General features: G+C 36.4%; 1 protein-coding gene across 1 annotated transcript in view; it reads right to left on the reverse strand.

Moving 5' to 3' along the window:
* The window catches only part of LOC125671917 (glutamate receptor ionotropic, NMDA 2B-like), a 33,228-nt gene extending 9,066 nt beyond the window's left edge, over positions 1-24,162 (reverse strand). Inside the window, exons 1-7 of the mRNA XM_048907904.2 lie at positions 23,287-24,162; positions 16,929-17,131; positions 13,284-13,415; positions 12,304-12,446; positions 9,693-9,891; positions 7,315-7,453; positions 6,732-6,973 (exon numbers count right to left, since the gene is read on the reverse strand). Of these exons, the coding sequence (XP_048763861.2) occupies positions 6,732-6,973; positions 7,315-7,453; positions 9,693-9,891; positions 12,304-12,446; positions 13,284-13,415; positions 16,929-17,131; positions 23,287-23,715 (1,487 nt within the window). The 5' untranslated portion in view covers positions 23,716-24,162. The remainder of the gene's footprint in view (positions 1-6,731; positions 6,974-7,314; positions 7,454-9,692; positions 9,892-12,303; positions 12,447-13,283; positions 13,416-16,928; positions 17,132-23,286) is intronic.
* Between the last annotated feature and the right edge of the window lie 3,504 nt (positions 24,163-27,666).

Below are 27,666 nucleotides of genomic sequence, written 5' to 3' on the forward strand. Positions count from 1 at the left end.
CATGACCCAGACAGGCGATGTAACGCACGACTGAGGACATGGTTCTAATAGGGGGCATGACTGAAGACGAAGTCGCTAACAGTACAAAACATCATTAATGACTTACGATAGATAACATGGCTCTGGTTTCGTTTAATTGCTTCTAAGTACAGTATTTTATTTTTTTTTACATTCCAAATCATTAATCATTTTCTGTGTGTAATACACGTGCCCCGGGTCCTTCTGGTCTTTCGGGGACATTCTAAATGCTTTCACACTCTGTAAAGTCACTGCAATTAACATTTGTTCCAACGTCTGTAAATCGAAAATTTTACAAGATCACTGAGAAGCTACTGATTTTCATGAAAATCTCCTACATTGTAATACGTAGCATGATAACATTTCATACATTTGTATTTCATTAGGGAATTGTACTGATCGATCCTTTGTACCTTGAGTTTTTGGAGATGGATTTCGTACTATTTTACAAAGATGGATTTTAAAGATGTCTTTTCCTCCTTGTAATTAAAAGCCTGTCAATCCCAGGGATTTCCCACGAGGCATTGTGCCCTACTCTCATTGATTTCAACCACAGATACGCCAGCAGCATTGCTCCTTTAAAAGCTTACCCGCGCTCTTACATCAGACAGAGTGTGAAAATTTAAGAAACATTCTGGCTTTCAATGTTGTTAACATCTTTACTACATATTTTTAGGTCACCTTAGTCACTCAGGTGACCTATTGCTATTGGTCTGCGTGCGTCGTCCGTTAATAACTTCTTTCCAGAAACTACTGGGCCAATCTTGACCAAATTTGGTATGTAGCATCTTGTATGTAGGAAATTGTAAATTACATGACCCTCCACCTTAAGGGGCCTTAATTTTGGGTTTAAAACTGTAAAATTGATATATTTCTTTAAACTTCTTTACTCCTGGGCATCTAGCAGAGAAAGTGAGTGAGCAAGGAAGTTTCTACCAAAATTGTAAATTTCATGATCCCCGGAGTAGGGGTTCTGACCCCAGGGTGGGGCCAAACTTACTATATAGTGTTTATGTGTAAAACATTTAAATAACATTTTCTTAATGTTATTGATACTAAATTGAAACTAAATGGATATTTAGAAAGAGCAGGTAGTCGTTTACCAAAATTGTAAATTTGATGATCCCTGGCGTAAGGGATCTGACCCCAAAGGGGGGTGTGTGCAAACTTTTCATATATTATTTATGTGTAAGTTTGCTGATACTGTATAAAATCTAAATGCATACTTTAATAGGAATAGCAGAAAAGGATGTAGAAAAAATGGTGAATTTTAAAACCCAGGGTTATTATTTAAAGCCTTTCATCAATGTATGCACTTCTGAGGGCATTGAAGGTTTAAGAACACATTTTTTGTATATACTGTTGCTGAACATTAGAATTTAGCTTAGATATTCAGAACAGGAAACTTTTTTCTAGATTTCATAGCCCTTGGGAGTAAAGATACTTTTTCACTAGTACTCTGGTGACCGATAAGGCCGGTGGACCTCTTGTTTTCTACATAACTGTTTCGCGATTGATACTTTCTATCCCACGGCGGTCTTTCCGTCATGGAGGAAAATGTTACTAAGGTGTATATGCTTTCAAATTATGCTAAAGAACATCCTCTCTCCCATGGATTGATTGATTGATGTTTTCCGCCACACTCAACAATATTTTAGTTATCTGGTGGCGCCCAGTTTTTGTTGGTGGAAGAGAGAACCCAGATACAATGTACCTGGGAAGAGACCACCGACCTTCCGAAAGTAAACTGAGAAACTTTCTCACTTACCAGCGCGAGCGGGATTCGAACTTGCGCCGACTGAGGTGAGAGGCCGTGTGATTTTGAGCGCGATGCTTTTACCACTCGGCCACGACGCCCCCCATAGACATTTTTAACTTATTCTAGATAACTATCATTCCAATTCTTTTCAAATTTGGTAGGAAGCATTATTGAAACAATGGGGACATAAATTGTAAATTTCAGGATTCCTGCTCCCCCCGAGTCCTTAGGTGTGGAGCAAAAACTGTCCCAAAATTTTCAAAAATCTTCTTCTGTAGAACCACACATGTATAAGAAAAACTAAATGCATTGTGATGCAAAGCAGGAAGACCTACACCAAAATTACAAATTTCATGATCCCCAGGGTAGAGGTTCTAACCTCAGGTTGGGACCAAACTTACTATATAGTGTACATTGTATGTGTGTAAAGCACTTAAATAACATCTTCTTTAGTGCTATTGATACTAACTTGAAACTAAATGGATATTTATACCCCCCGCGAACGAAGTTCAGGGGGATATATAGGAATCACTCTGTCTGTCTGTGCAGATTCGTGTCCGGTCCATAACTTCTTTGTTCTTTGACACAGAACATTCTTTGACATAGGCATACCATATTTGGCACACAGGTGGATCACCATGAGAAGATGTGTCGAGCACCTTCACGACCTCTATATGACCTTGATCCTTGACCTCAAGGTCAAAATTAAAGGGTTTTTTTTTTTACAATGGATTTGTGCCCGGGTCATAACTTCTTTGTTCTTTGACATAGGCATACCATATTTGACACATGAGTGTATTACCATGAGACAATGTGTCGGATACCTTCATGATCTCCATATGACCTTGATCTCAAGGTCAAAATTAAAGGATTTTACAATGGATTCGTGTCAGGGTCATGGCTTCTTTGTTCTTTGACATAGGCATACCATATTTGACACATGAGTGTATCACCATGAGACGATGTGTCGGGTACCTTCATGACCTCTATATGACCTTGAACTTTGACCTCAAGGTCAAAATTGATTATAGGGTTTTGACATAGTCATACCATAAGACATGTGTGTATCACCATGATACTATATGTCATGTACATTCATGACCTCTTTATGACCTTCACCTTTGATATCAAGGTCAAAATTATAGGTTTATACCATGGATTTGTGTTCGGACTATATCTTCCATTTTCTTCTACAAAGGCATACCATATTTCTACACTCAGGAAAGAGGTAATTTATACCTATTAACAACACCCTTTGGGAGATTGGGGTAAGCGGGGGTATTCTTAGTGAGCATTGCTCACAGTACCTCATGTTAGAAAGAGCAGGTAGTCCTTTAACAAAATTGTAAATTAGATGATCCCATGGGTATGGGGTTTTGGTATTAGGGTGGGGCCAAAATGGTCAGTGATTAAATGTATGAACAATATACATTTTGAGGTTCTTCTTGATAACTAAATATGTACCATTTCAATTCTTTTCAAATTTGGTATGAAGCATCTTTGGAAAAAGGGGTACATAAATTGTAAATTTCAGGACTACTGCACACCTGGGGCTTTAGGGGCGGGGCCAAAATTGACCAATTTTCAAAAATCTTCACTAAAACCGCACATGTTTAAGAAAAACTAAATGCATTGTGATATAGAGCAGGAAGGCCTCTACCAAAATTGTAAATTTCATGATCCTCGGAGTAGGGGTTCTGACCCCAGGGTGGGACCAAACTTACTATATAGTGTTTATGTGTAAATCACTTCAATAACATTTTCTTTAGTGTTATTGATACTAAATTGAAACTAAATGGATAGTTAGAAAGAGCAGGTAGTCCCTTACTGAAATTGTAAATTTGATGATCCCTGGAGTAGGGGTTCTGACCCCAGGGTGGGGCCAAACTTAGTATATAGTATTTATGTGTAGGTTTGCTGATATTGTATAGAATCTAAATGCAAATATTTGCTTAGAAATAGCAGAAAACGATGTGGGGGAAAATGGTGAATTTCACAACCAAGGGTTTTGACTCTAGGATGGGTTCAAATTAGTCATATCTTTTAATGTTAATACATTTTGAGGGCATTGACGTTTCTTGTTTTATACTGTTGCTGAACATTGCAATTTAGCTTAGATATTCAGAACAGGATATCTCTTTTAAATTTCATAGCCCTTGGCAGTAGTGATACTTTCACTAGTACTCAGGATAAGGCCTGTGGGCCTCTTGTTTGTTGATAAAATACATGTAAGAACTCTTAATTAACAGACGACACGTGAATTTATGTTTACGCGATTTGACATATACGCGTCATTTCGCCATATTAAGTACAATAAGCAATCTACAGTATCTGTCGGCGTCTGCTTTGTTTGTGGTGGGTGTGACCGGTCGACAGGGAATGCTTTCTCCTCCTAGGCACCTGATCCCACCTCTAGTATATTCAGGAGTCCGTGTTTGCCCAACTCTCTAGTTTGTATTCCTTATAGGACTTATGAGATTGATCACTGTTCGTTATTATCACTTTTCATTGATCACTGTTCGTTATCTTCACTTTTCATGTATGTGTATAAAGCCTGCGTGTTTGCTATTTCCATACAGGATGTGTAGTTTGAGGGGAGTGAATGAGTAGGACTATGTGTATGTTGTTTTATAACTCTTTGCATGACGCTTACAGTCGTAGCAGAGGATGTTCTTTATCGAGCCAACGACCATGACATGGGACCTCTGTGTTTAAGGTAATATCTGAGAGACACCCCCCTATGACTTTCAGTTCTAATGCCGGAAACTTGCCAAAGGAATAACAGTCACTACCTATATGCTAAACGTCTTAGGTTTAACGTATTAGATTGAACGTCTTAGGTTTAACGTATTAGGTTTAACGTATTAGGTTTGACGTCTTGGGTTTAACGTACCAGGTTTGAGGTCTTAGGTTTAACGTACTAGGCGCATCGCCGGAAATGACTGTTGAACCCAGAAAGCGAGCAACTGAACCGCAAGGCCCCCGCGACCAGTCTGTGAACAGCTGCTTCAAGGTATTTTTAGATATTCTATTTCCAATAAAATATTAGCCCTATATGATTACACAGGGATGCATAAAACACCAATACAATATTTATGTAAACAACCGTCTATACATCGGACTGCTGCAATTCAAATTGATCAGTCATTCGGGAATTTTAATTCATATGCAGAATCCAACTCATTCATTGCTGTGTGTAATCTACGCACGTTTGAGTCATGTAATATGAATAGCTTCTTGAAACCGGACAACCTACAATTTGTTTTTAATTTCAAAAACTTGATCGAGATCTCTCATTCATAAAACGCACAATACATATACAATACATATGCAAGAGCTTGTTCTGCTATAGTCAGTTTTTAAATCGAGGTAAGCTATTGACAAACAAGTTGATGGTACAGGGGTTTCAACAGTCTCGATTGAAGTCAGCATTTCGCAAATTCTATGGTCGTTATAACGATCTAGTTCGTCAATACAACCTATCATTGGGTCAAATGCTGTCTGACGTGTTTCATACCGATTGTTAAGCTGTTCTTGGCACACTGATTTTGACTGCGGATAGCTCCGTTTACCTGATCAGGATATAGGGCTCACGGCGGGTGTGACCGGTCGACAGGGAATGCTTACTCCTCCTAGGCACCTGATCCCACCTCTGGTGTGTCCAGGGGTCCGTGTTTGCCCATCTATCTATTTTGTATTGCTTGTAGGATTTATGAGATTGATCACCGTTCGTTATTGTCAACTTTCATACATTTATCAGGAACATTTGTATCGTGTGTCTACAGAGAATTGGATCCGCAGTATCGAAATCTGAACAAATAACTAGGAGATAAAATGGATATCCTTAAAAATTTTGTTGGAAACTTTTAACTTGTATATAACACCCTGTGTACATTGCTTCAAACGCTTCCAATAGGCAAAAGTGTACACATGTTAGAATTTGCAGAAAATATCTCTAAAATTTAACAAAAATGTTGTCGGACACACACATATAATGTTATATACATGTTTTCCTCTATGCATAATATTTCATTTTATCTATTGTTATGTATTTTTAGAATCAGAGATTTATTACCAAGGAAATATTTTTGTATTATTAGACAAGATAGACAGAATATACATATCTATTTGAAATTCATTAGAAAATTAAATCACCAATATAATTGATTACATATTGTATTTGTGATATCATTATATTCTATCATGTCTCAATTCTTAAAAATTAGCTAAACAATCCTAAGTCTACCCTAGTTAGGATAGTCGTAAGAAAGCTTTCAAATCCATTTTAATTGTCTTAGAACATCACTAAAGTCAAATCTTAAGACTATTCTTAGCACACCTACAGGGACAGTGTACTTAAATACATGTATATTATGTATATTTCATATTTTGTATCCGTATTCTTTCTCTTCATGCAGAAACATATCTGAGTAACAATTTTCGTTACCAAAACCCTAAAGGTCCAAATTTCTTCTTCTAAGTTGAACGTATGTAATTTCTCCCTCGGGTTTAGTAGGTTTAATTGATACATGCACCTATATAGATACTCGCAAGAAAAAAATGTGTCTTTGAATTCCATATTTCACAAAAAATATTCATTTTTCTACGAATCACTGACACAAACTGTGATAAATATTGCAAAATAGTATGAGGCGCATACTGTAGATATAATGATTATGTGATTCCAATGACTCGGCAGAAATAAGAGTGGGTCTATTTTGGAGTAACGCTGTTCTTTATGTTGGACTTGTATATCATTACACAATAATATATTTCTAGCAGCAGGTCATTTAACGCCTTTAAAACATTCGCCAAAATTGACCTTTGTTAACAGTATAACACAAAACACATATCATGTTCATGTACTCTAGTGTTTAGCGAGTCATTTTGACTGTCAATTGGGGGTGGGGGTGGGGGGCTTGCTTTCTATGGCAGCTTTGGAAGTATAACTTACAATACAATTTTTTCCTTCATCACTCGACATGGAACCGCTGGCGGCACACATTTCCCATTAGCATCTCTGTCAACGTAGAACACATATGGCTTTTCTTTTAAAGTAGCGATCCTCATAAAGCGTTTTTCAGGTTTCCCCAGAGGGGGCAGCACCGTATTTCCTGGCCACGTGATTCCAGTCATTTCCACGCGCATTTCTGACTTGTGAGTGATGTTTGATTTCACAGGCACCCATCCTCCTACCTTCAACAATGAACACAAAACTATAAAGAGACTTTTATACAGTTTGAAGATTTCCAATAAATGTACTTTTACTGTATTCTTGCAAAAAATATCAAATAACATAATTTCAGTGTATAACGAACTTGACCAGCAAACAATAGTAAACTAAACCATGCACTGATTCGTTTATTGTGAATGATATTCACAAATGTAGAAAAACTCTGAGACTGGTGAGTACAAAATGACCTTACAAGTAAACTCTATCTCGTACACATAAAAACATCAAACATAAAACACATTTTGCGGCTTCTCCAGGTTTGATATTAGAAGAACGTTGTGTTACTGTGGTATTTTTTTTTTACCTCTTTCCAGACTTTCCTGGTGACGTATTTCTTTGTCTGCCGTTGGATATTGACGATTCTCAGTCTAACAAGCTGGTTCACCCCGTTCTCACTGAACTGTACTGCAGTAGGTCTCTCCACACGGACGTCTCTCATCAGTCTATGGATATATAAATATGATAAATAATATTAATTAATCAATAAAAATTAGATGAAAAAATGAGATATGAAAATAAATTCTTGTCGAAAACTAAGTTAATAAAAGTATGCGTAATGGTCGGCAATACAAAACATACAGTATAGACACAGGCATACGCATGACCTACAGTATAGACACAGACATACACGTGATCTACAGTATAGACACAGACATACACGTGATCTACAGTATAGACACAGACATACACGTGACCTACAGTATAGACACAGACATACACGTGAACTACAGTATAGACACAGACATACACGTGACCTACAGTATAGACACAGACATACACGTGACCTACATTATAGACACAGACATACACGTGACCTACAGTGCATACGAAGACATACACGTGAACTACAGTATAGACACAGACATACACGTGAACTACAGTATAGACACAGACATACACATGACCTACAGTATAGACACAGACATACACGTGACCTACAGTATAGACACAGACATACACGTGAACTACAGTATATACACAGACATACACATGACCTACAGTATAGACACAGACATACACGTGATCTACAGTATAGACACAGACATACACATGACCTACAGTATAGACACAGACATACACGTGAACTACAGTATAGACACAGACATACACATGACCTACAGTATAGACACAGACATACACGTGACCTACATTATAGACACAGACATACACGTGACCTACAGTGCATACGAAGACATACACGTGACCTACAGTATAGACACAGACATACACGTGACCAACAGTATAGACAAAGACATACACATGACCTACAGTATAGACACAGACATACACGTGATCTACAGTATAGACACAGACATACACGTGACCTACAGTACAGACAAAGACATACACGTGACCTACAGTATAGACACAGACATACACGTGAACTACAGTATAGACACAGACATACACGTGATCTACAGTATAGACACAGACATACACGTGAACTACAGTATAGACACAGACATACACGTGACCTACAGTACAGACAAAGACATACACGTGACCTACAGTATAGACACAGACATACACGTGACCAACAATACAGACAAAGACATACACGTGACCTACAGTATAGACACAGACATACACGTGATCTACAGTATAGACACAGACATACACGTGACCTACAGTACAGACACAGACATACACGTGAACTACAGTATAGACAACGACATACACGTGATCTACAGTATAGACAAAGACATACACGTGAACTACAGTATAGACACAGACATACACGTGACCTACAGTATAGACACAGACATACACGTGATCTACAGTATAGACAAAGACATACACGTGACCAACAGTATAGACACAGACATACACGTGACCTACAGTATAGACACAGACATACACGTGACCAACAATACAGACACAGACATACACGTGATCTACAGTATAGACACAGACATACACGTGAACTACAGTATAGACACAGGCATACACGTGACCTACAGTATAGACACAGACATACACGTGAACTACAGTATAGACAAAGACATACACGTGACCTATAGTATTGACACAGACATACACGTGACCTATAGTATAGACACAGACATACACGTGAACTACAGTATAGACACAGACATACACGTGTATTGTATATTTCATGTGCTGGAATAAGACATTGAAGAAGGACAATTACTCGATTTTGCGATCAATTTTGAATTCATACTTCCAACTTTTTAGGGGACCATGTTTCTTTTTTTAGACTTCTTACAGGAATCCGATTGTATTAACGAATCAAAAGATGATTTTAAACATATCAATCTAATGAAAAATAGAGTTTTAGGTGTATCGTATAGTAGCGGGATTGACAAGTTTAATTTTCATTGGATTTGAAATTTATGAATTAGATCAGGAATCGTTGATTTATCACTGCATTTTAAACTTTCCTTCACTTGTTGCGAATAAATGTAATAAAAATCACTCGCGATTGTTATTCAATTCATTTACAAGAAAATATGAATATCAGAAAATTGCTTTCCACGCTTTTGAAAGAAGCAAATCACGGATAGTTTTCTCTTATTTACAGCTTCTCTGGTTCATATAATGGGATCCTTAATTTATAATTCAAAAAATCAGATAGCCCAGCAAATTAGTTGACAAATAGATTGCTTAACCCGTAAATGCAACCACGGATAATTTGGCGTCCAAATCATGTCAGCATCTCACCGATAGAACTTCTCTCCAGCCCTCCATTGTTGAAGAGGTCGTTGAGATTGGCAGGAAAAATTGGGCGATATTTTGTATTGATCTTTGTAATTGTAGATTTTCTTGAGAGCTTCGACCCATACTCTCACCGACGTTTTCAGTGCATTTTCTATCAGCTGGTCTTCAAATCCATCCTTTGATATACCTGAATATGTAATACCTGCAAGAGAACACATCTGTCACTGAATGACCACGAGGTATTCAAGGGCAGTTTAACAAATGGTAATAATAAAACCAGAGATGTGAAGTTAAAATTGGAGGTTTTAATCGTTAGTATACGCGTAAGTGTCGTGAATCTTAAAATTGCTTCTGTCTCAAACTATTTTACATACAACAGTACAAACATATCGCGTGTATTACTTAAAGACAAAGTTATGATCATACAAAGAATTGAACACAGCAAGAGGTATGAACACAGCAAATGATATGAACACAGAAAGTTATATGAACACAGCAAAGAGCAAGTGATTTGAACAGAACACTTGATATGAACAAATTTTATTCTATACCATATATCAATACAAAAACAAATGCTTATAAATTATGCATTGTCGTGTTTACTATTCAGTAAAGGAGTGTCTTGTTTGATAACTTGAAGATAGATAGTTTTTTAAACACACAACACTTGGCTTTCCGATATATTAGCTTAACACGTTGTATAGTAGCCCACAAACTGCAATGATATACATCAGCCGGATGCCGTACTCGCAGTTATCGTTTCGCATTCTTATTTATAATTTCGTTTTCGAGCTTCAACATTCAGTTTATGCGATAGAACATGTCAGAATGTCGATAATTCGAAGAAACGCTGGCATATTGTATACTCGAGAGATTTCAATTTTCCGTAAAAAGAATTACCACTTCTTGATGAAAACGTGTTACAGCCCCGTGATGATTCGCGTGACCAATGCGCATGACAGATCCAACACTTTGTAAATACATTAATTCTGAATTGCTCTAGGTATCAAATCAAGATTCGGTATGAAGAGAGTTCGTGATGTTGGTTTCGTTATTATTATTTTTTTTTATATATAGAATACCTTAGATGTAATGATCATAGCTTCTAGAATGATAATCAGGAATATTCACAGTCATTAATAAGTGTTCAGAAAATGTCTTTTCAAAATATTTTCCTCTCAGTTTTATCTGCACTCTTATATGTCACGTGGGACATCTTCACATAGTTCCTACCGAAAACGGTGAATTTAGTAGAACTTATTATCATTTCAGTGAACAATAAATATCCGTCGGATAATATGTTATTTACTACCACTGTCAGAGAGTGAGACTTTCGAATCCCTCTGTGACTCGCGTCTCAGAAAAACGCGATGCAATAGTGGGTTTTTTAAATGAATCATTCAAATGTGAAATAAAATGACAAAGATAAATAGACTAGATGTAAAAAGCTGTTGTAACCATTTGTATTTTGCAAGAATATATTTTTTTAACCCGCAAAGAAACAATATTCCGAAATGCAGTCATTCCAAAAATGTACTTTGTATCTTCACGAATTTTAACGCCATTTTGTTACTGCAGTAAACCAGGTTTAGTGTTAGATCTGCATTAAAATGGACAAATGTGTCCACTTCATGAATATTTAGTAATTGTGTGCCAGCTTCATGAAGTATGCCGGCGTGAAGCGTCGCTGTTCATATTCTCATGTATTTTCAAAAATAAAATTCATTTCTTAAAATATCCGCCGGTTGTACAAAGAAAGTTCGAAAAAAGAATATTCCGAAAATCACAGCCAAAGGAAGTCTGCCTATTTAGCATAGCCAAACTCGCTGGTGCTATGGCTAATAAGGAAAGGGGGGGGGATACAGCCATATGACACATTATTGTATATGAAAGCGGGTCTAAACTCATATTGGAAAGGTTGAAGTTTGGAAAATACTATTTGAAAACAGATACAAGTGTTTTTATTTATCTGAAGCAATAAATAAATATCGCGCGATAGTTTTAAGAATCAATATACTTGGTATTATGCTGAGAATTCGGAGAGAGTAAACTTTATAAACGAAATTCCCTTTTCCTTTTATCGTGGCGGTATTACTACATCGAACATTAATTGTGATGGAGTACCCTTTCTGTGGTGCAGAGTGTAGCGCGTGGGAATTCGGCTTTGATGGTTAAGTTTACTGAACCGCAATGCAAAATGGAGATGCCCGCTCTGCCCGATCCTTTTGGGACACTGAATGTCAGATTCAGTGAATGAGAAGCTCCATATGATATCACAGACTTTGGACTGGATAATAAATAACGTTAGAAGTTGGGCGGAAATGGAGATGAACAAAGAAAAGCGCTCAGGAAATGTTACCAAATAAACCCATAAACGTAAACCTTAATGTAACCGAGGAACAATTCAAAGACTTGGAGAAAATTCGAGAGAAATGAAAATTTTGAACTTTTCAGGTCGGGTTCTGAGTGAAAACCAGATACAGAAGTTCATGCCGGGTTCACGATTTCCGGGCATCCATTCTACAAATGAACAAATTGATATGGGACGTTTGAACTGACTCTGTCAATGTTAATACATTGTAACTATGATATTAAAAATCCTTCATTAGCCTACCTAAGCTGCCGAGCGGATACACGCGGGGTGCATTTGGATTCCTCAGAACTCCTATGCAGAAAGAAGACATGATCCAGATGTAATCTTTTCCCGTAAGACCAAGTTCTCCTGCTACCTCCAGTACGTTTTTTGCCTCCCTGGAACTGTAAGAAAGTGGAGTCAACAGCAATAGTAATTCCGGTTGAGCATCACTGCCCAAAAGCATTTGTGCGATATCAAATTTCTGACTGCGTGTTATATATAACCTCTAAACACTTTCCAGAAATATTTCAATCGTGTTACCGATCTTCTTCAGTCGAGATAAACAAGGTTGAAATATTTCTGAAAAGTGTTTAGAGTTTCTTTTAGATTATATTTCGAAAAAAAGACTTTATATATATAATTTTAAGTACAATTTAACTTTAAGTCTGCTGTTCAACTCTTTTTTTTCTTCTTTTTTTTTTTATCCTATATTGGGATATTCCGGTAAATGTTAAACCCAAAATAATAATGATGATAATAAAAATGATATCATAATTATGATGCTTCACATTAAAAAAATATGACAAAACCCACGATAAAATCTCTAGATATCAAGATTTGTTACTGAAAAAGACCCATTTGTAAAAGTAAATATTTGCATATATATTACGGCAAGTTAATCAAACATTTGTTCCATTAAACTACCGTTTTATTGGTTCATATATTGGTTATGTGCCGACTGTTGTCCATTATCTCTGCTCTGTCATGTGTACAAGAGGTTTGTGCTTTTAAAATTTCATACCATACATTAGCTTTATCAGCTTGTTGTAGTATCAACTAAGTTATAATGTTAAAATTGTAACCAGATTACAGCTAAATTCATTGAATAATTATCTGAAAAATGTATTATTTCCCCCACCAACCAGGTTACGGAGTTCCCAAAGGGGAAACAAAACAAATCATTTTAATTTCAGACCCACAGAAAAAAAAATGCTATAAACTGCCTACAGTAATCCTACCTTGCGTGAATAAGAAAAACTCTATTTTTTAGTTTATTGTCTCTCAATAAGGCCTCTTTTGACTTGTGTTTAATCGTAGTGTCGTTGTCCGATGGCAGGAGATGTACTACTACAGATGAAAGAAGATTGAATCTGCAAGAAGAGTCAAATATCCATTTCATGACAGGTAAAGAAAATTCACCATTAAAAATGCGTTGTTGTAAACTAGTTATATTTCACAGACAAGCTGTCCTGTTATTACGCATAGCTTGTTCGGTTTTTTATTTTCCCCCGAAACACTCACAATTTGCTCTTTTGGAATACAAGAATTAACTTGACATGTTTAGTTACAATACACAGTAAGAGGTATATGGACCACATCGCTCACCTACCTAGATCCAAGGTTCATATTAAACTGAGTTGACACTACATATGTATATAAGGATTTTTTTTTTTTTTTTTTTTTACATAATTACAACAACAAAAAATATTTTCCAATAAACCCAATTAATGCTTTAATCCGCTATGGTGCATGACTTTGACATCGAACTCCAATTGATATTACATTATAATGCTTGTATATTTGAAGAAAAAAACTACAGCCTTGGTGGCTATTGAAAAGCATTTCAAGAATGTCTCCGTATAATACGCCATGTATGTAGAACTATGAATTCTCATTGTGGTCCCGCCCAGACTCCCATGATCATAGAATAATAACAGAATCCTTCATTAGTACGACCATGTGATTGGGAAATTTCACTGAGGGACAAGATCGAGGATTTGTCGAGTCCTAGACAGCGAATCTTGTTCCCGAGGTGGAATTTCCTTATCCAACACGAGTAAATAATGAAGGATTACTTTTCTTACATTTTATTCACAGTTTAGTGCATTAATTCAGTTCTAGCTTTGAAAAAAAATCAGAATTATCAAAATCCTCATTTGAACTTAAATGTAAAAACTAATCAAACAATTAGAAAGAACATACCCGAAGATGGCTGTCACCAGAAAGCTACATGTATATCAAATCAAAATTTGAAGAAAACGAAATAAAAATATTCTATTACATGTGACGTCATAAGCAATGGCATCATATCAGTGTAAGACAGAAAACTCTTACACTGGACAAGCCTTTTTAGAATACATGAGAATACTTGACAAATTTTACCCTTGTGGTGTTTTCGTAGAAGAAATCCCCTTTATATATCTTTCAAACACAGCTGTGACCCGGTCACGAGGACATAGTTTGATACACTATACATACATAAGATACTTGCATTTCATTTGTACTATAGGGGTTCTAGAGAAGGTTTCTAACGATTGCTTCATATATTCCATGTAAAACTTTAAACATGTTTTGTGGTCCAGCACTGACCCTTGGGTTCATGTTTTCAACAAACTAAAATCTTCATTATAACTATGTCACATTTGTAAGTTTTTATCACAACAGGTGTAGTACTGCCTTAACATACAATGTAAATGTTTATCACAACAGGTGAAGTACCGCCTTAACATAATTGATTCATGTCATTCAGTCCTGTCCTATTTTGAACAGATGCAGCAAAGTCCCTATTGGTGACAGCTGTTTGAATAGATGAGAATTAAACCTGTTGGAGTTTGAATTATCAAACTGAAAATTGTTTGTGTTGTGTCATTATTTGGTTACTTAAGGACGAAAGGACGACACAGTAAAAATACGATAATACAATTGACATCGTTTCGACCCACAATAACGGAAAGATAACAGAATAAAAAAGAATTTCAGGCAGCAAGACATAAGCAGAGCCTCGTCCTAGACTGCGAATCTTGTCTCAGTTGGAATTTCTCACTACAATCTGCTACTAGCGATCTACTTTTCGCGGTGTTCTGTCGTCTGTTCACGTCGCTGTGATATCTAGATTCAATCATCTTTCTTCTCCTCTATTCAACTAGTGTCCAACCTCTAAAATGCTCCACGCCAGTTTTTCTCTCTGCAAGTCATAGATGCCATAGTTGGAGTCTATTCGGCACCCTGTACTAAGAAAACAGCACGGAATCTTAACGGAGATCCTGAATTCACCTGCAAAAATCCTAGTTTGGGTGTCAGGCGCTCTACTTAGATCCTTGTCACATAGTGTCGGAACAGTGCTTTGGTCTATATGATGTCTAAATTGACTTGACGCTGGATACCACCAGTGGATCCATATATTAAAGTGTCTCGTGTTAATTGAATAGCAAATGTTGTCCTATATAGAGCCCTGTCAACCAGCCTCACAGAGTTCAATAAGGTCTACTGGGTGCCAAGGAGCCCCAAAACAATGACGTTATTGCAGGAGCCCCAAAACAGTGACGTTATTGCAGGAGCCCCAAAACAGTGACGTTATTGCAGGAGCCCCCAAAACAGTGACGTTATTGCTGGAGCTCCAAAATAGTGACGTTATTGCAGGAGATCCAAAAACAGTGAAGTTATTGTTCCATTTACGTCGGAACTCGTCAGGTATTGTGTGCTAGTTTTTTCTTGGACAGTATGAATTGATAATCCGTTTTGAGCTGCAAGTTTAAATCTAATAGATTAATTGCCGGGCGAAATTACGACATTTGCTAAGCTGCAAATAAGAGTGAAGAATAAAAGATTGTAGACAGTAAAGGGAAATGACGACAGAATGGTCGCAGGCCGAGACGAAGGAAAGCAGATCAAAGGGACGACAAAATTGGGTGTTTTGGTCGTCTTTTCCTTCTATTGTCCGGTCGTCTTTTCGATAATTTGGAGAGAGAAACGACAAAATGCAAATCGTCGTTCTGTCGTCTTCTCGCCTTCGAAATAACGAAACGACGACCAGTCACTGCTTCCTGTATATACATGTAACAACCTGACCAAATTGGCTGGGATAATGTTTCTAAATGAAAAACTTAATAGATATTGCGGAAAAGTCCACGGAAATCTAATTTGAAAGTTAATTCAACCAGTACCCAGTGCTCTCGGATAGCAGAGATATCAGAGAGAAACTCGATTAACGGGAAACAAATGACTTTGTAATTTGGTGAACCGTACAACCCTACATTATTATCAAGAACCATTCAAGCATCTTTTCCTTTATAAGTTGTGACAAATCATATTTTAAAGCAAACATGGATAACTGTCGCATTCAGTTTGCAACAACATATTTTTAAACGGCACCGTTGTGTGAATAGTCGAAATCGGAGCAGAAAATGTGACAACTTCCCAGTTTTATTGTCATCAATGACGAATTCTGAGACTCAAATTGATCTCTGAACGTGGCACTCCTTTGGCGTGTTAGTTTGATCGTAAGCGAAGTTGACGGAGGTTGTCTCAGGGGAGGTAATCAGATTTCATTACCAGAAAAATAAAACGGCCCCAGAGCTTTATAATCCAAACAAACACAAGATTTGTACAATATACCATAGTTATGTGTTAAATACATTATATATTAGCCACGAACAAGTTGACACATCCCAGATATTTTTCATGGATTCGTACACTCCAAGATATGTTGGTCTGAATGACGTGGTTTACCATTAAAAACCCGTTAAAAAAATTATGAATTATACATCACGAGGGCTTGGAATTCTTTTAGGGGTGGTGGTGGAGAGGGTGGAGTTTGGAATAGAAAACCAATAACCATAAGATTTTTAGAAACCGTGTACATCAACATGAGATATTATAACTACCTGAGTTTTCTGTCAAATTTGACTTTTTTATTGTGCTCCTTCACAAGATGGTCAATGGATCCGGTAAATTCTAAATAATGAAATGTCGTCGTGGTGACTACTGCGAAATTCGTCCAATTAAACTTCTTCAAAATATCAATCATCAAAATACTTTGATGATATATCGTAGGAGCCATTTGAAGAACTGTAGAATCTTGTTTGTTCTGGAAATATACATCATAGAATCATATACACTAATCATAAAATCAGGTATACTTAAAATGATATCAGTTTCATTGGAATATTTAAAAAACCAAAACTTAGAGACACAGGGTCTTCTTAATGATGTTACTAGATGCAATAATAAGAGTAGCATTGCCATATAAGTTCTTCCTAAACACGTGTGTAATATGTCCTCTTGTTACATAAATTAAACAGTTACCATCATAAAGCATGCCTAGAAATATACGACTTGAATCAGCTCAGGAGTATTTATGAAAGACATTTGGTAACAATCTACATAAATATAGGCAAATCGAAAGCTACAGAATACAATATAACAATGTACTATAAGATGCCTTTATTTAACCATTTTTAAAAATCGCCGGAATTGCGTACCATGTATTTGGAGTTTCAAACCTTTATTTTACATATCAGGAGTACCCAGATGTTTGGAGGCCTTGTGATGCGTAATGCCTTGGGGAGACGATGTTTCGTTTAAATGTTTGTTTTTCTTTCCTTTTTGTATTTCTAATTCATTAGAGTGAATCCACACTCATTAGTCCCTTAACGACGAAGTCAAATGGGACTTTAGGTTTGCGTTCCGTCTGTCTGTCCATCAGATCAGTTTTCCGCACTTTTTTTCTCTGTTCTTGCAGATATTTATTTGATATTTGGTATATTCTCTTCCCGTTGATTTTTCACTTAGTGATGGCCCTTGGACTTACATATGTAGAAAAACAGCATGAATTATCCGTTTTTCAGACTTTTTTCTTGTAGTGCTTGCAGATATTCATTTGATATTTGATACATTGCTTTGTCATTAAAAGTTACAGATATAGTTTGAATTTCGTCTCGGTCCATTGATTTTTCAGTAAGTTATGGCCCTTGGTCTTAGAAAAATAGCACGAGTTATCAGTTTTCTGGACTTTTTTGTTGTTCTTGCAGATATTTATTTGATATTTGGTACGTTGCTTTGCCCCTCGACTTAGAAAAAATTAATTTACATCCACTTTTCCTTTTTCTGTAGATAAGAGTACTACACTCATTAAAACTTCTAGCATAGTAATACAACAATGTAGGTAAATTATTCATGATCACCTACATGTCACAGTTCATTGACTTGGTTAAAGACTTAAACCTTATTATAAATTTGTCTTTTTTCCTGGTCTAGTCTTTGTACCTGAATAGTAGTTGATTTCCAACCATTCCTATCCTGGTTCTCCAATTTTCCCCTTAACCATAACCTACTGAATATTGTTGCGGTACAATAATTTTTGCAACCGGTAGGGGACTATGTATTGCCATGCAGTACTCTCAGAATGCTTGTTAACATTACTGCTTCACAATATCAGAATTAGCCTTGAGTGCATTTTAAATTTATAGCCAAAGGGTGTGTATGTTGCATTTCGGGAAAATGTCACAATTATTGATCATTTCTATACATCGTAATGCACGAATGCATAGTTGCATTGCCTACGAAACAGAAAAAGCGCCAACACCTGTTCAACACCTGATTAGCTGACTAAATATCTGGTCCATTTAGGTAAATTTAAACGGATAGTAGTTTTGAGTCATTTTTTAACCAAGCGAATTTTTACCGGTAATCACTCTTATATGTCCTGTGATAATTCACGTTCACATTTTCGTGAAATTGTAAGCAACTCACTAATGAACACCGTTTTAAGAAATTTTGCTTCCTGGACATAAATTCGATATGCTTAATTTGCATATTCATGACCTTTTTCGGAAATTCACTTCCGCATGCGATCGGGTGCTGATGATGTGGGAAATGCACATGTACACACAAAGTCCTGGCGTGGAGGAAATAAAATATGCATGAAAATGTATCGATACTATGTAAATATTATTTTGATAACAAAAAATTAGCATCGTGTGTTTACCTCCTCATTCATAACTTTACATGTGTATGTCGGAAAATACTTCGGAGTACACATTCAATGCATAATTAATGAGATCGCCGCCATTATCGAATCGGAAGATTGCTAATCAATTTACACTTCGGATACTTTGATTGCTACAGCGGTGTTTTAACGATGTCATTTAAGTTTGAATCTTCGACTTTCGACAACTTTAGACTTGGACATGCATCAAATTATTCAATATCATTTTACTTTTACGACTATCACATTTACTTTTACGACTACCACATTACTTTTACGACTACCACATTACTTGTACGACTATCACCTTTATTTTTACGACTACCACATTACTTTTACAACTACCACATTACTTTTACAACTACCACATTACTTTTACGACTACCACATTACTTGTACGACTATCGCCTTTATTTCTACGACTATCACATTGCTTCTACAACTACCACATTACGTAGAAGGCGACTAAATGGGGCGGTCCTTCGGATGAGACCGTAAAAACCGAGGTCCCGTGTCACAGCAGGTGTGGCACGATAAAGATCCTTCCCTGCTCAAAGGCCATAAGCGTCAAGCATAGGTCTATATTTTGCAGCCCTTCACCGGCAGTGGTGACGTCTCCGTATGAGTGAAATATTCTCGAGAGGGACGTTAAACAATATTCAATCAATCAATCATTACTTTATGACTACCACATTACTTTTACGACTATCACACTACTTTTACGACTATCACATTACTTTCAAGACTATCATTTTATTTTTACGAAGATCTCTTTACTTTTACGACCATCACTTTAACTTTACACTGTGATGTAGATGTAAATTTTCCAGAATGTTGTTATCAATGCATGTATTGTATATAATGACGATGCCACACACTGAAATACCATCGGAATGATAATCTAACTTCCTTATCAGGAGTCATAGTTAAAAATCATTTGAGGAAATGCCATTTTCAGGCTTAGAGAACCGAGCATCAATTCCCTTGGTTTAGTTTGGAGACACCAAGACAGAAGAAAATGGCCTCTCCAAACAGAATTAATACAGACTGGAATGAAAAACTGGGTTCCTATTGTATTTTTTGTTGTTGTTGTTGGTAGAATCAAACGATTGATGCTGTGTCAATACAGATTGTGACTTCGCATAATGCACAGGACACATGTTACACGAAAGCATTAATTCAGCATTCCAATAACGATTTTACATTACTAGGTAATTGATGCCTAGCGAGTAATTTGAAGAAACTAAATAGCCAACTGTTCAGAATACGGAGGACATGAATTTCATACAGCAGTGTCTGGTATCAAGCGAAAAGTTTTGAACTTTAGGAAAAGACTAGTATTATTTATTGTTTTCAATTTTTGTGGTTCAGTTTATTTTATAAAGGTATAAGAATCGCATATATAATGGTTATTGTACGGAATCACATACATGCAATGGTATGCAGGTCAACTGATGCCAATGAGTATTTCATTCTCCTTCCCTCTAATAAAAGCGTCGGACTATTCATTAATGTATTTCGCGGTGAAAATTTGTAACAAATTGAATCCTTCTACCATGCCTCTGTATCAAATCTGAGAGATGTGTAAACTTTTTACTTTTATCACAGCAGACATTTTAAAACAAAATACAAAAAATATATTTCAAAATTTTGAACCTGTTCTAAAACAATACAAAACATCTAGCTGGTGTGACGACAAAAAGAAAACTTCAGCGGATGCAGCAATTTTTTTTCAAATTCTTCGCCGCACTAAAGAATCATTCTTCTTTACAAAACAGACAAGAACCGTAGTGGTTTGGGTGCTAAGCTCGCTTTCATATGGATGAAAAGTGGAGGATATGTGCAACAGTATTTTGAAATTGAAACTTTCAAATTTACTTTATTTAGTCAAGAAATGCAGTTTTAGTAGAAAGCCATCTGATTTAAAAAAAAAAAAAAAAAAAAAAAAAAAAAAAAACTTCTGCTGGACTCGAACCCACAATCTACAGTTCAGCAGTTGACGTGCTAAACTACTGAGCTACTCATCTAGGCGATGATATTTGAAATGAATAAATATTACTGATATTTATTTTTTCATGTATGTTATAAAAGGAAGTCAGCCATTATGACGATGTAGAATATACCTCCTTAAATCTCGGTGCCGTGTCATACCTAGGACATATAAATTCCTTCGACAAGTGCGAAGTCTTGGGTCACGGTAGGCTTTGACACAATAAAGAACCCTTGCTACTACGATCTTGAGCACCTTTTTGGACTAATCTACTGACTTGTACAGAAAACAAAATTGTCTGTGTATTGTATAAATATTTACGTCTGCAACATTCTAAAAAAAGTATTAGCAATTCACAAAATCCTGTCTTCATGTGGTGTCCCAAATATATGGGACGGGCAAGATTCTTTAGACAAAAATATGGTCCTTGCCATTGTCAAACAACGTTAAGTGATCAATTCATTCAAAAATGGGAAAGTGATGTTAATAATTCATCAAAAGGCCAAATTTATAGAATTTCGAAGTCCCACTTTGGTCGTGAAAAGTACCTTGAAAATTTACCTATTAAACTTAGAAAAATATTTATCAAATTCAGAACCTCGAATCATCGGCTCCCAGTAGAGACAGGCAGGTGGGCAAATATTCCTTTGAATCTAAGGTTTTGTACACTTTGTGATTCAGGTCAAATTGCAGACGATTTTCATTTTATTTTAGAAAGCAAATCAATGTGTGCCATAAGAAATAATTTTTACATCCAAGGTATTATACAAATCCAAATGTGGTTAAATTTTCTGAAATAATGTCAACTACAAGTGTTAAAAAATTGAGAAACCTATGTTTGTTTGTAAAAAAAATTATACGATTTAGTCAGTCCTCCATAACTCATACATATATTATATTTTGGTTTTTTCTCGCTTCCTTCTTTTCTGTCCTGCCCTTATCTGAACATGACTATGTTTGTGTCTCTCTTTCCTGTGTCTCTATCCCTTTGGGATGTATCACGTGTACTTGACCTCATGTACCACATATTGTTGGTTTGAGTGCATAAAGAAACTTGAAGCAACTTTCAATGGTACATGTAGTTCGATTACCAACAGCTAGTGACGTCATTATTTGAGTGATGAGACGTAAAACGAAAAAAATCATCACTAGAATAATGTTAACTCTGCACGTGAGAGTAACCGGAACTCTGCACGTGAGAGAGTAACATTAACTCTGCACGTGATAGTAACAGTAATTCTGCACGTGAGAGTAACAGTAACTTTGCACGTGAGAGTAACAGTAACTTTGCACGTGATAGTAACAGTAACTCTGCACGTGAGAGTAACAGAAACTCTGCACGTGAGAGTAACGTTAACTGATCAGATGAATTTTTCGAGATGATTTTCAGTAGTGATTAGTAAAGGGTGGATCGGGGGTTGGGGGGGGGGGGGGGTTCCGGACCTTTCCCCCCTTTCACGAACCCCAAAAATTAAGCTATTTAATATTAACGAGACTTTAAGTCAAAATGATATGAAAATTGGATACTTACATGTAATTCCATCATTCAAATTTATCAACACCAGTATATCATTTAATGCTAGGATAAATAATACGAAACATTGATACATATTTACGATATTTTTGTCAGATACAAGTATCACTTAAGAATTCTTTAAAAAGTACATGAAACATAACAGACCCCTGGTCTGTTGGAAGTAACCTTTAAATCAGCTAAATTATCTAACATCAGATCCGAGTATAGCAATAAAAATGACTAGACGGGATAGGGACAAATAGTAAATAAGCAAAGCATTTTTCGTGTATAAAACTGTTAAGATTCCCTTAAGATGTTATGTACACATGCAAAAGGTGTAAATGAGGGTAGGATGGAGATTGTGAAAAGTAGGTAAAACATCAAGTGCTGGACCCCCCTTTCAAAAATTCCTGGATCCGCCTATGTTATAGTCATTTTGTTGATAACCCTGCGATCAGTGGAGTGAAGACTAATCGGTTTTAAGACATTACTAATTAGTGATCTCTGTAGAGTTCACTAAATGAATCACTAGATTTGTAAGCTTATAACACCGCACGATCATTTTGACAAATTACATGTACTCAATTTGTTGGACTTCATAGGGTATCAGAAGTTAATGCTTTTAGATTTGGTTACTGATACTTGAAGAGGGGAAATAAGTAAGATTTTTTCCAGGAACATTTTTGGTGGTAAATTCATTGCAGAGTGGGAACATCCTTGGCCAAAAACTGAATAAAAATCTAAACCTACCTGTAAAGCACCAGGAAATTCCGAATCCCAGGAAATGACTGGTATTTTAAAGTATTCCGCCATATTGATGATATAGTTTGGTGTAGGATCCTTTGTAGGGTGTAATTGAAAATATAGAATAGTATTTACGTGTGATTTAAAAATAGTATGACAAAATAAATCCAGAATTTCCTGTGGATTTTGTTTGTCTATGATGATATTATTTTGCTTCAAAATATAGTCTGAATATTGCTGAGACCTCTTAAATTCTCGTAGCCCCATTGTGTAAAAAGCTTCAGAGAATGCGCTCTTTAGATTTTTGTTTAGTCTGGCTCTGTCGGGCATTATCAAAAATATCGACGCTTGGGTTGCCTCCCCACACATTAACGGGAATAACTCCGTGATCATCAACACCAAACAGCGGACTATGATAGAGCACATATTTTCCATGTATCACCTTTTGTCATTGAAAGAATCTAATAAAAATGAAAATCCTCCCCTTTCCCTCTTGAAATTGGGTCCAAAATAAGATATTCTCCTCAATTTTCTTTTTATTTACTGCTCCCAAACTTAAAGAATTATCACATCACTTGTTCCATTATTAACCACTTTTATCGAAAGTGAACCAATTGCGAGAACGAAATGGCACAAATTGTTGCTTGTCTGCTGCATGATTTGTTGTGGTGTCATTTCTTCTGCTGAAAGCCGCTCGCAGCTCAAGCGGCCGATAATCCACGCTAGAACATTACTAAGAAGATACAGCAACCTTCCCAATGGGTCCTCTCCGGAATTCTAAAATATACACAACGGTTCCAGTTTCTTTAATCCACTGAACGCTTCCGGGGAATAGGTCCAGCAATAAATGTTGATGCTTGATCTCTTTGTCGCTGTTCGTCATATCAAAATATACAATATGGTGTTGTATTGATCGGGAAAAAAATGCGCAAATGTAATATGTAAGTTTGTTTGACTTTATTATCGACGTCAGAACAAGATACTGAAGATACAGATCCCAAATGAATATTTATGTTTACATTTAATTTTAAACAGTGAATTTGCAGCGAAGATGACCAAAATCTAATTCCAGTTTATAATCTCAATTTTGTTTTTAAACTGAGAGAGAGAGAGAGAGAGAGAGAGAGAGAGAGAGAGAGAGGACCTCATCGCTCTTGATTTACTGTTACTAGAGGAATGACGTTTAAAACAATTTATCAACATGGTTTCTCTGTTGATCATTCTAAACTAACATTTATCTTACTACGACACTGAGTGACGAATTCGTAAAAAAAAAGAATAAATTCACATTTCCCATGGATCTTTCTCCATCTGAAACCCAGAATAGTTGAGTACTATAACAAATGCCGACATTCGTCTGGCTGTATATACTATACCATGTTTCAAACGGATAGCAAAACCACGCTATCATGTTTCTCTGGGAGCTTTTCCTAATTCCGTTTAAAGCAGTTCTTGGTCATAAAAAGTCAATATATACGATGATTCCAAGCAAATCTCAATTTAGCACGTTAATTGTAGCTCATTTATCAAATAAAAAGAATCTTCTTTTTTCATGAAAAATTGCTTGACGTTTGCATTTTAGCCAAATGTGTTATGTTCAAAGGACCCCTGCCTGGCGACACGGCTACCATTCACAAATACTTCTCTATTAGGAAAATTTCTCTCAGATTAATGGGGGAAATTTGGCAAAATCTCATACATCGATTTTATGCCAAAAAACAAGAGATGGTCTGTGTTTCCTCGAATACATTTGTTTAGTTCCTTAAAGAATACCAAACATTACAAGGCAGAAATGTTGGATATTAATAGCCATGTCAAGTAAACTTTGTATCATAAATATGTCTGTCTGTGTTAATTTGATATCTCTACATACAAACATGACTACTTTTTATTGGGAAAGTGGATCACCCTAATATATCGCCGATTTTCTTTCTTTTATCTCTCTGTTGGTATAATAAAAAATGAAAGATTGCGTGTCAATCTATCATACAAGTAGTTTAAAAAAAATATATTTTCATTTGCCTCCGAGGAAATCGTTTTACAAAAACTAGTACAAATTTTCTTTCTTGTGTAATAAGTTTTTTGTCATATTCTTTTGAATTGCTGATTAAAGACGCTATCTTTCAAATTTAAAACGAGAGGCCCGTGGGCCTTAACGGTCACCCGAGCGTCTAACAATAGACAACCATTTTCGCTAGCCAAGGGTTTACGATCCGCTCCGCTTCTCTACAAAACCTTGGCAGATTTAGTGCGATTTTCGTAGCCTCAACTTTCAGCATATATATGATTGGACGCAGGGAACGTCCACTGCTCAATCAGAGAACGTGTTACGTTAGATCACGTGCAAAACAAAGGAATTTAAATACCTACAACTGTCACTCGGCCGTGTATCAAATACATATCCAAACCAATGATGCCACGTGCGCAGTTCAGACTCGTATCTGCGTAAAGAATTGCATTTTATTTACTACAGTACCGTACCACAAGTTTAATACTACGGAAGCATATTAGGGCCGCAGCAGTATCTTTTTTTAGTTTGTTATAACAAATTAGTAATTTGTTATAACAGATTATCAATATCAACAATCGATTACAATATCAACGACAAGACATCATAATAGACAATCATGAATTTTCTCTCCATAGTTTCCACATATCAAAGGTCTATGTCAACTGACAACCAAGAGGCCCATGGGCCACATCGCTCACCTGAGTCACTTTGGTCCATATCAGAAGATTTTCCTTATCTATTTGCATGTAAAACCGTAGTCCCTATTATGGCCCCAACCTACCCCTGGAGGCCATGGTTTTTGCAGACTTGAATCTACACTATGTCAGAAAGCTTTCATGTAAATGTGAACTTCTTTGGCCCAATGGTTCTTGAGAAGAAGATTTTTAAACATTTTTCCTATATATTTGTATGTAAAATTTTAATCCCCTATTGTGGCCCCATCCTACCCCAGGGGGCCATGATTTTAACAAACCTGAATCTGCACTATATCAGAAAGTTTTCATATAAATCTCAGCTTTTCTGGCTTAGTGGTTCTGGGAAGAAGGTTTTTAAAGATTTTTCCTATAAATTTGTATGTAAAACTTTGATGCCCCCCTTGAGGCCCCATCCAATCCCCGGGGTCCATGATTTTAACAAACTTGAATCTGCACTATATCAACAACAACAACAAAAACGAAAAAAAAAAACAAAAAAAACTTTACCCCCTATTGTGGCCCCATCCGATCCCCAGGGGGCCATGATTTTAACAATTTACAATCTGTACTATATCAGGAAGCTTTCATATAAATCTCAGCCTTTCTGGCTCAGTGGTTCTTGGGAAGAAGATTTCTAAAGATTTTTCCTATATATTTGTATGTAAAACTTTGACCCCTATTGTGGCCCCATCCGACCCCCGGGGGCCATGATTTTAACAATTTACAATTTTCATTATATAAGGAAGCTTTCATATAAATCTCAGCTTTTCTGGCTCAGTGGTTCTTGAGAAGAAGATTTCTAAAGATTTTTCCTATATATTTGTATGTAAAACTTTGATCCCCTATTGTGGCCCCATCCGACCCCCGGGGGCCATGATTTTAACAATTTACAATTTTCATTATATAAGGAAGCTTTCATATAAATCTCAGCTTTTCTGGCTCAGTGGTTCTTGAGAAGAAGATTTTTAAAGATTTTCCCTATATATTTGTATGTAAAACTTTGATCCCCTATTGTGGCCCCATCCGACCCCCGGGGGCCATGATTTTAACAATTTAGAATCTTCATTATATAAGAAAGCTTTCATATAAATCTCAGCTTTTCTGGCTCAGTGGTTCTTGAGAAGAAGATTTTTAAAGATTTTCCCTATATATTTGTATGTAAAACTTTGATCCCCTATTGTGGCCCCATCCGACCCCCGGGGGCCATGATTTTAACAATTTAGAATCTGCACTACCTAATAAAGCTTATCTATAAATTTCATCTTTTCTGGCCCAGTGGTTCTTGAGAAGAAGATTTTTTAATGGCCCTACCCTATTTTTACCTTTTCTTGATTATCTCCCCTTGGAAGGTGGCCTGGCCCTTTATTTTAACAATTTAGAATCACCTTTACCTAAGGATGTTTTGTGCCAACTTTGGTTGAAATTGGCCCAGTGGTTGTTGAGAAGAAGTTGAAAATGTGAAAAGTTTACAGACGGACAGACGGACGGACGCCGGAATATGGGTGATCAGAAAAGCTCACTTGAGCTTTCAGCTCAGGTGAGCTAAAAAGCTATGGCCCGGACAAACTTAGTATGAGAAACGGAAGAAGATGAAGAATTCACACTAAAACAATATTTCCCCTTTCTGGGAAGGGGAGGTATATTTATTCATAAATATTCTTAAAGAAAAAATGTGAAATA

This window comes from Ostrea edulis, chromosome 4, assembly GCF_947568905.1.
Source record: "Ostrea edulis chromosome 4, xbOstEdul1.1, whole genome shotgun sequence".
NCBI classification, from domain to species: Eukaryota; Metazoa; Mollusca; class Bivalvia; order Ostreida; family Ostreidae; genus Ostrea; species Ostrea edulis.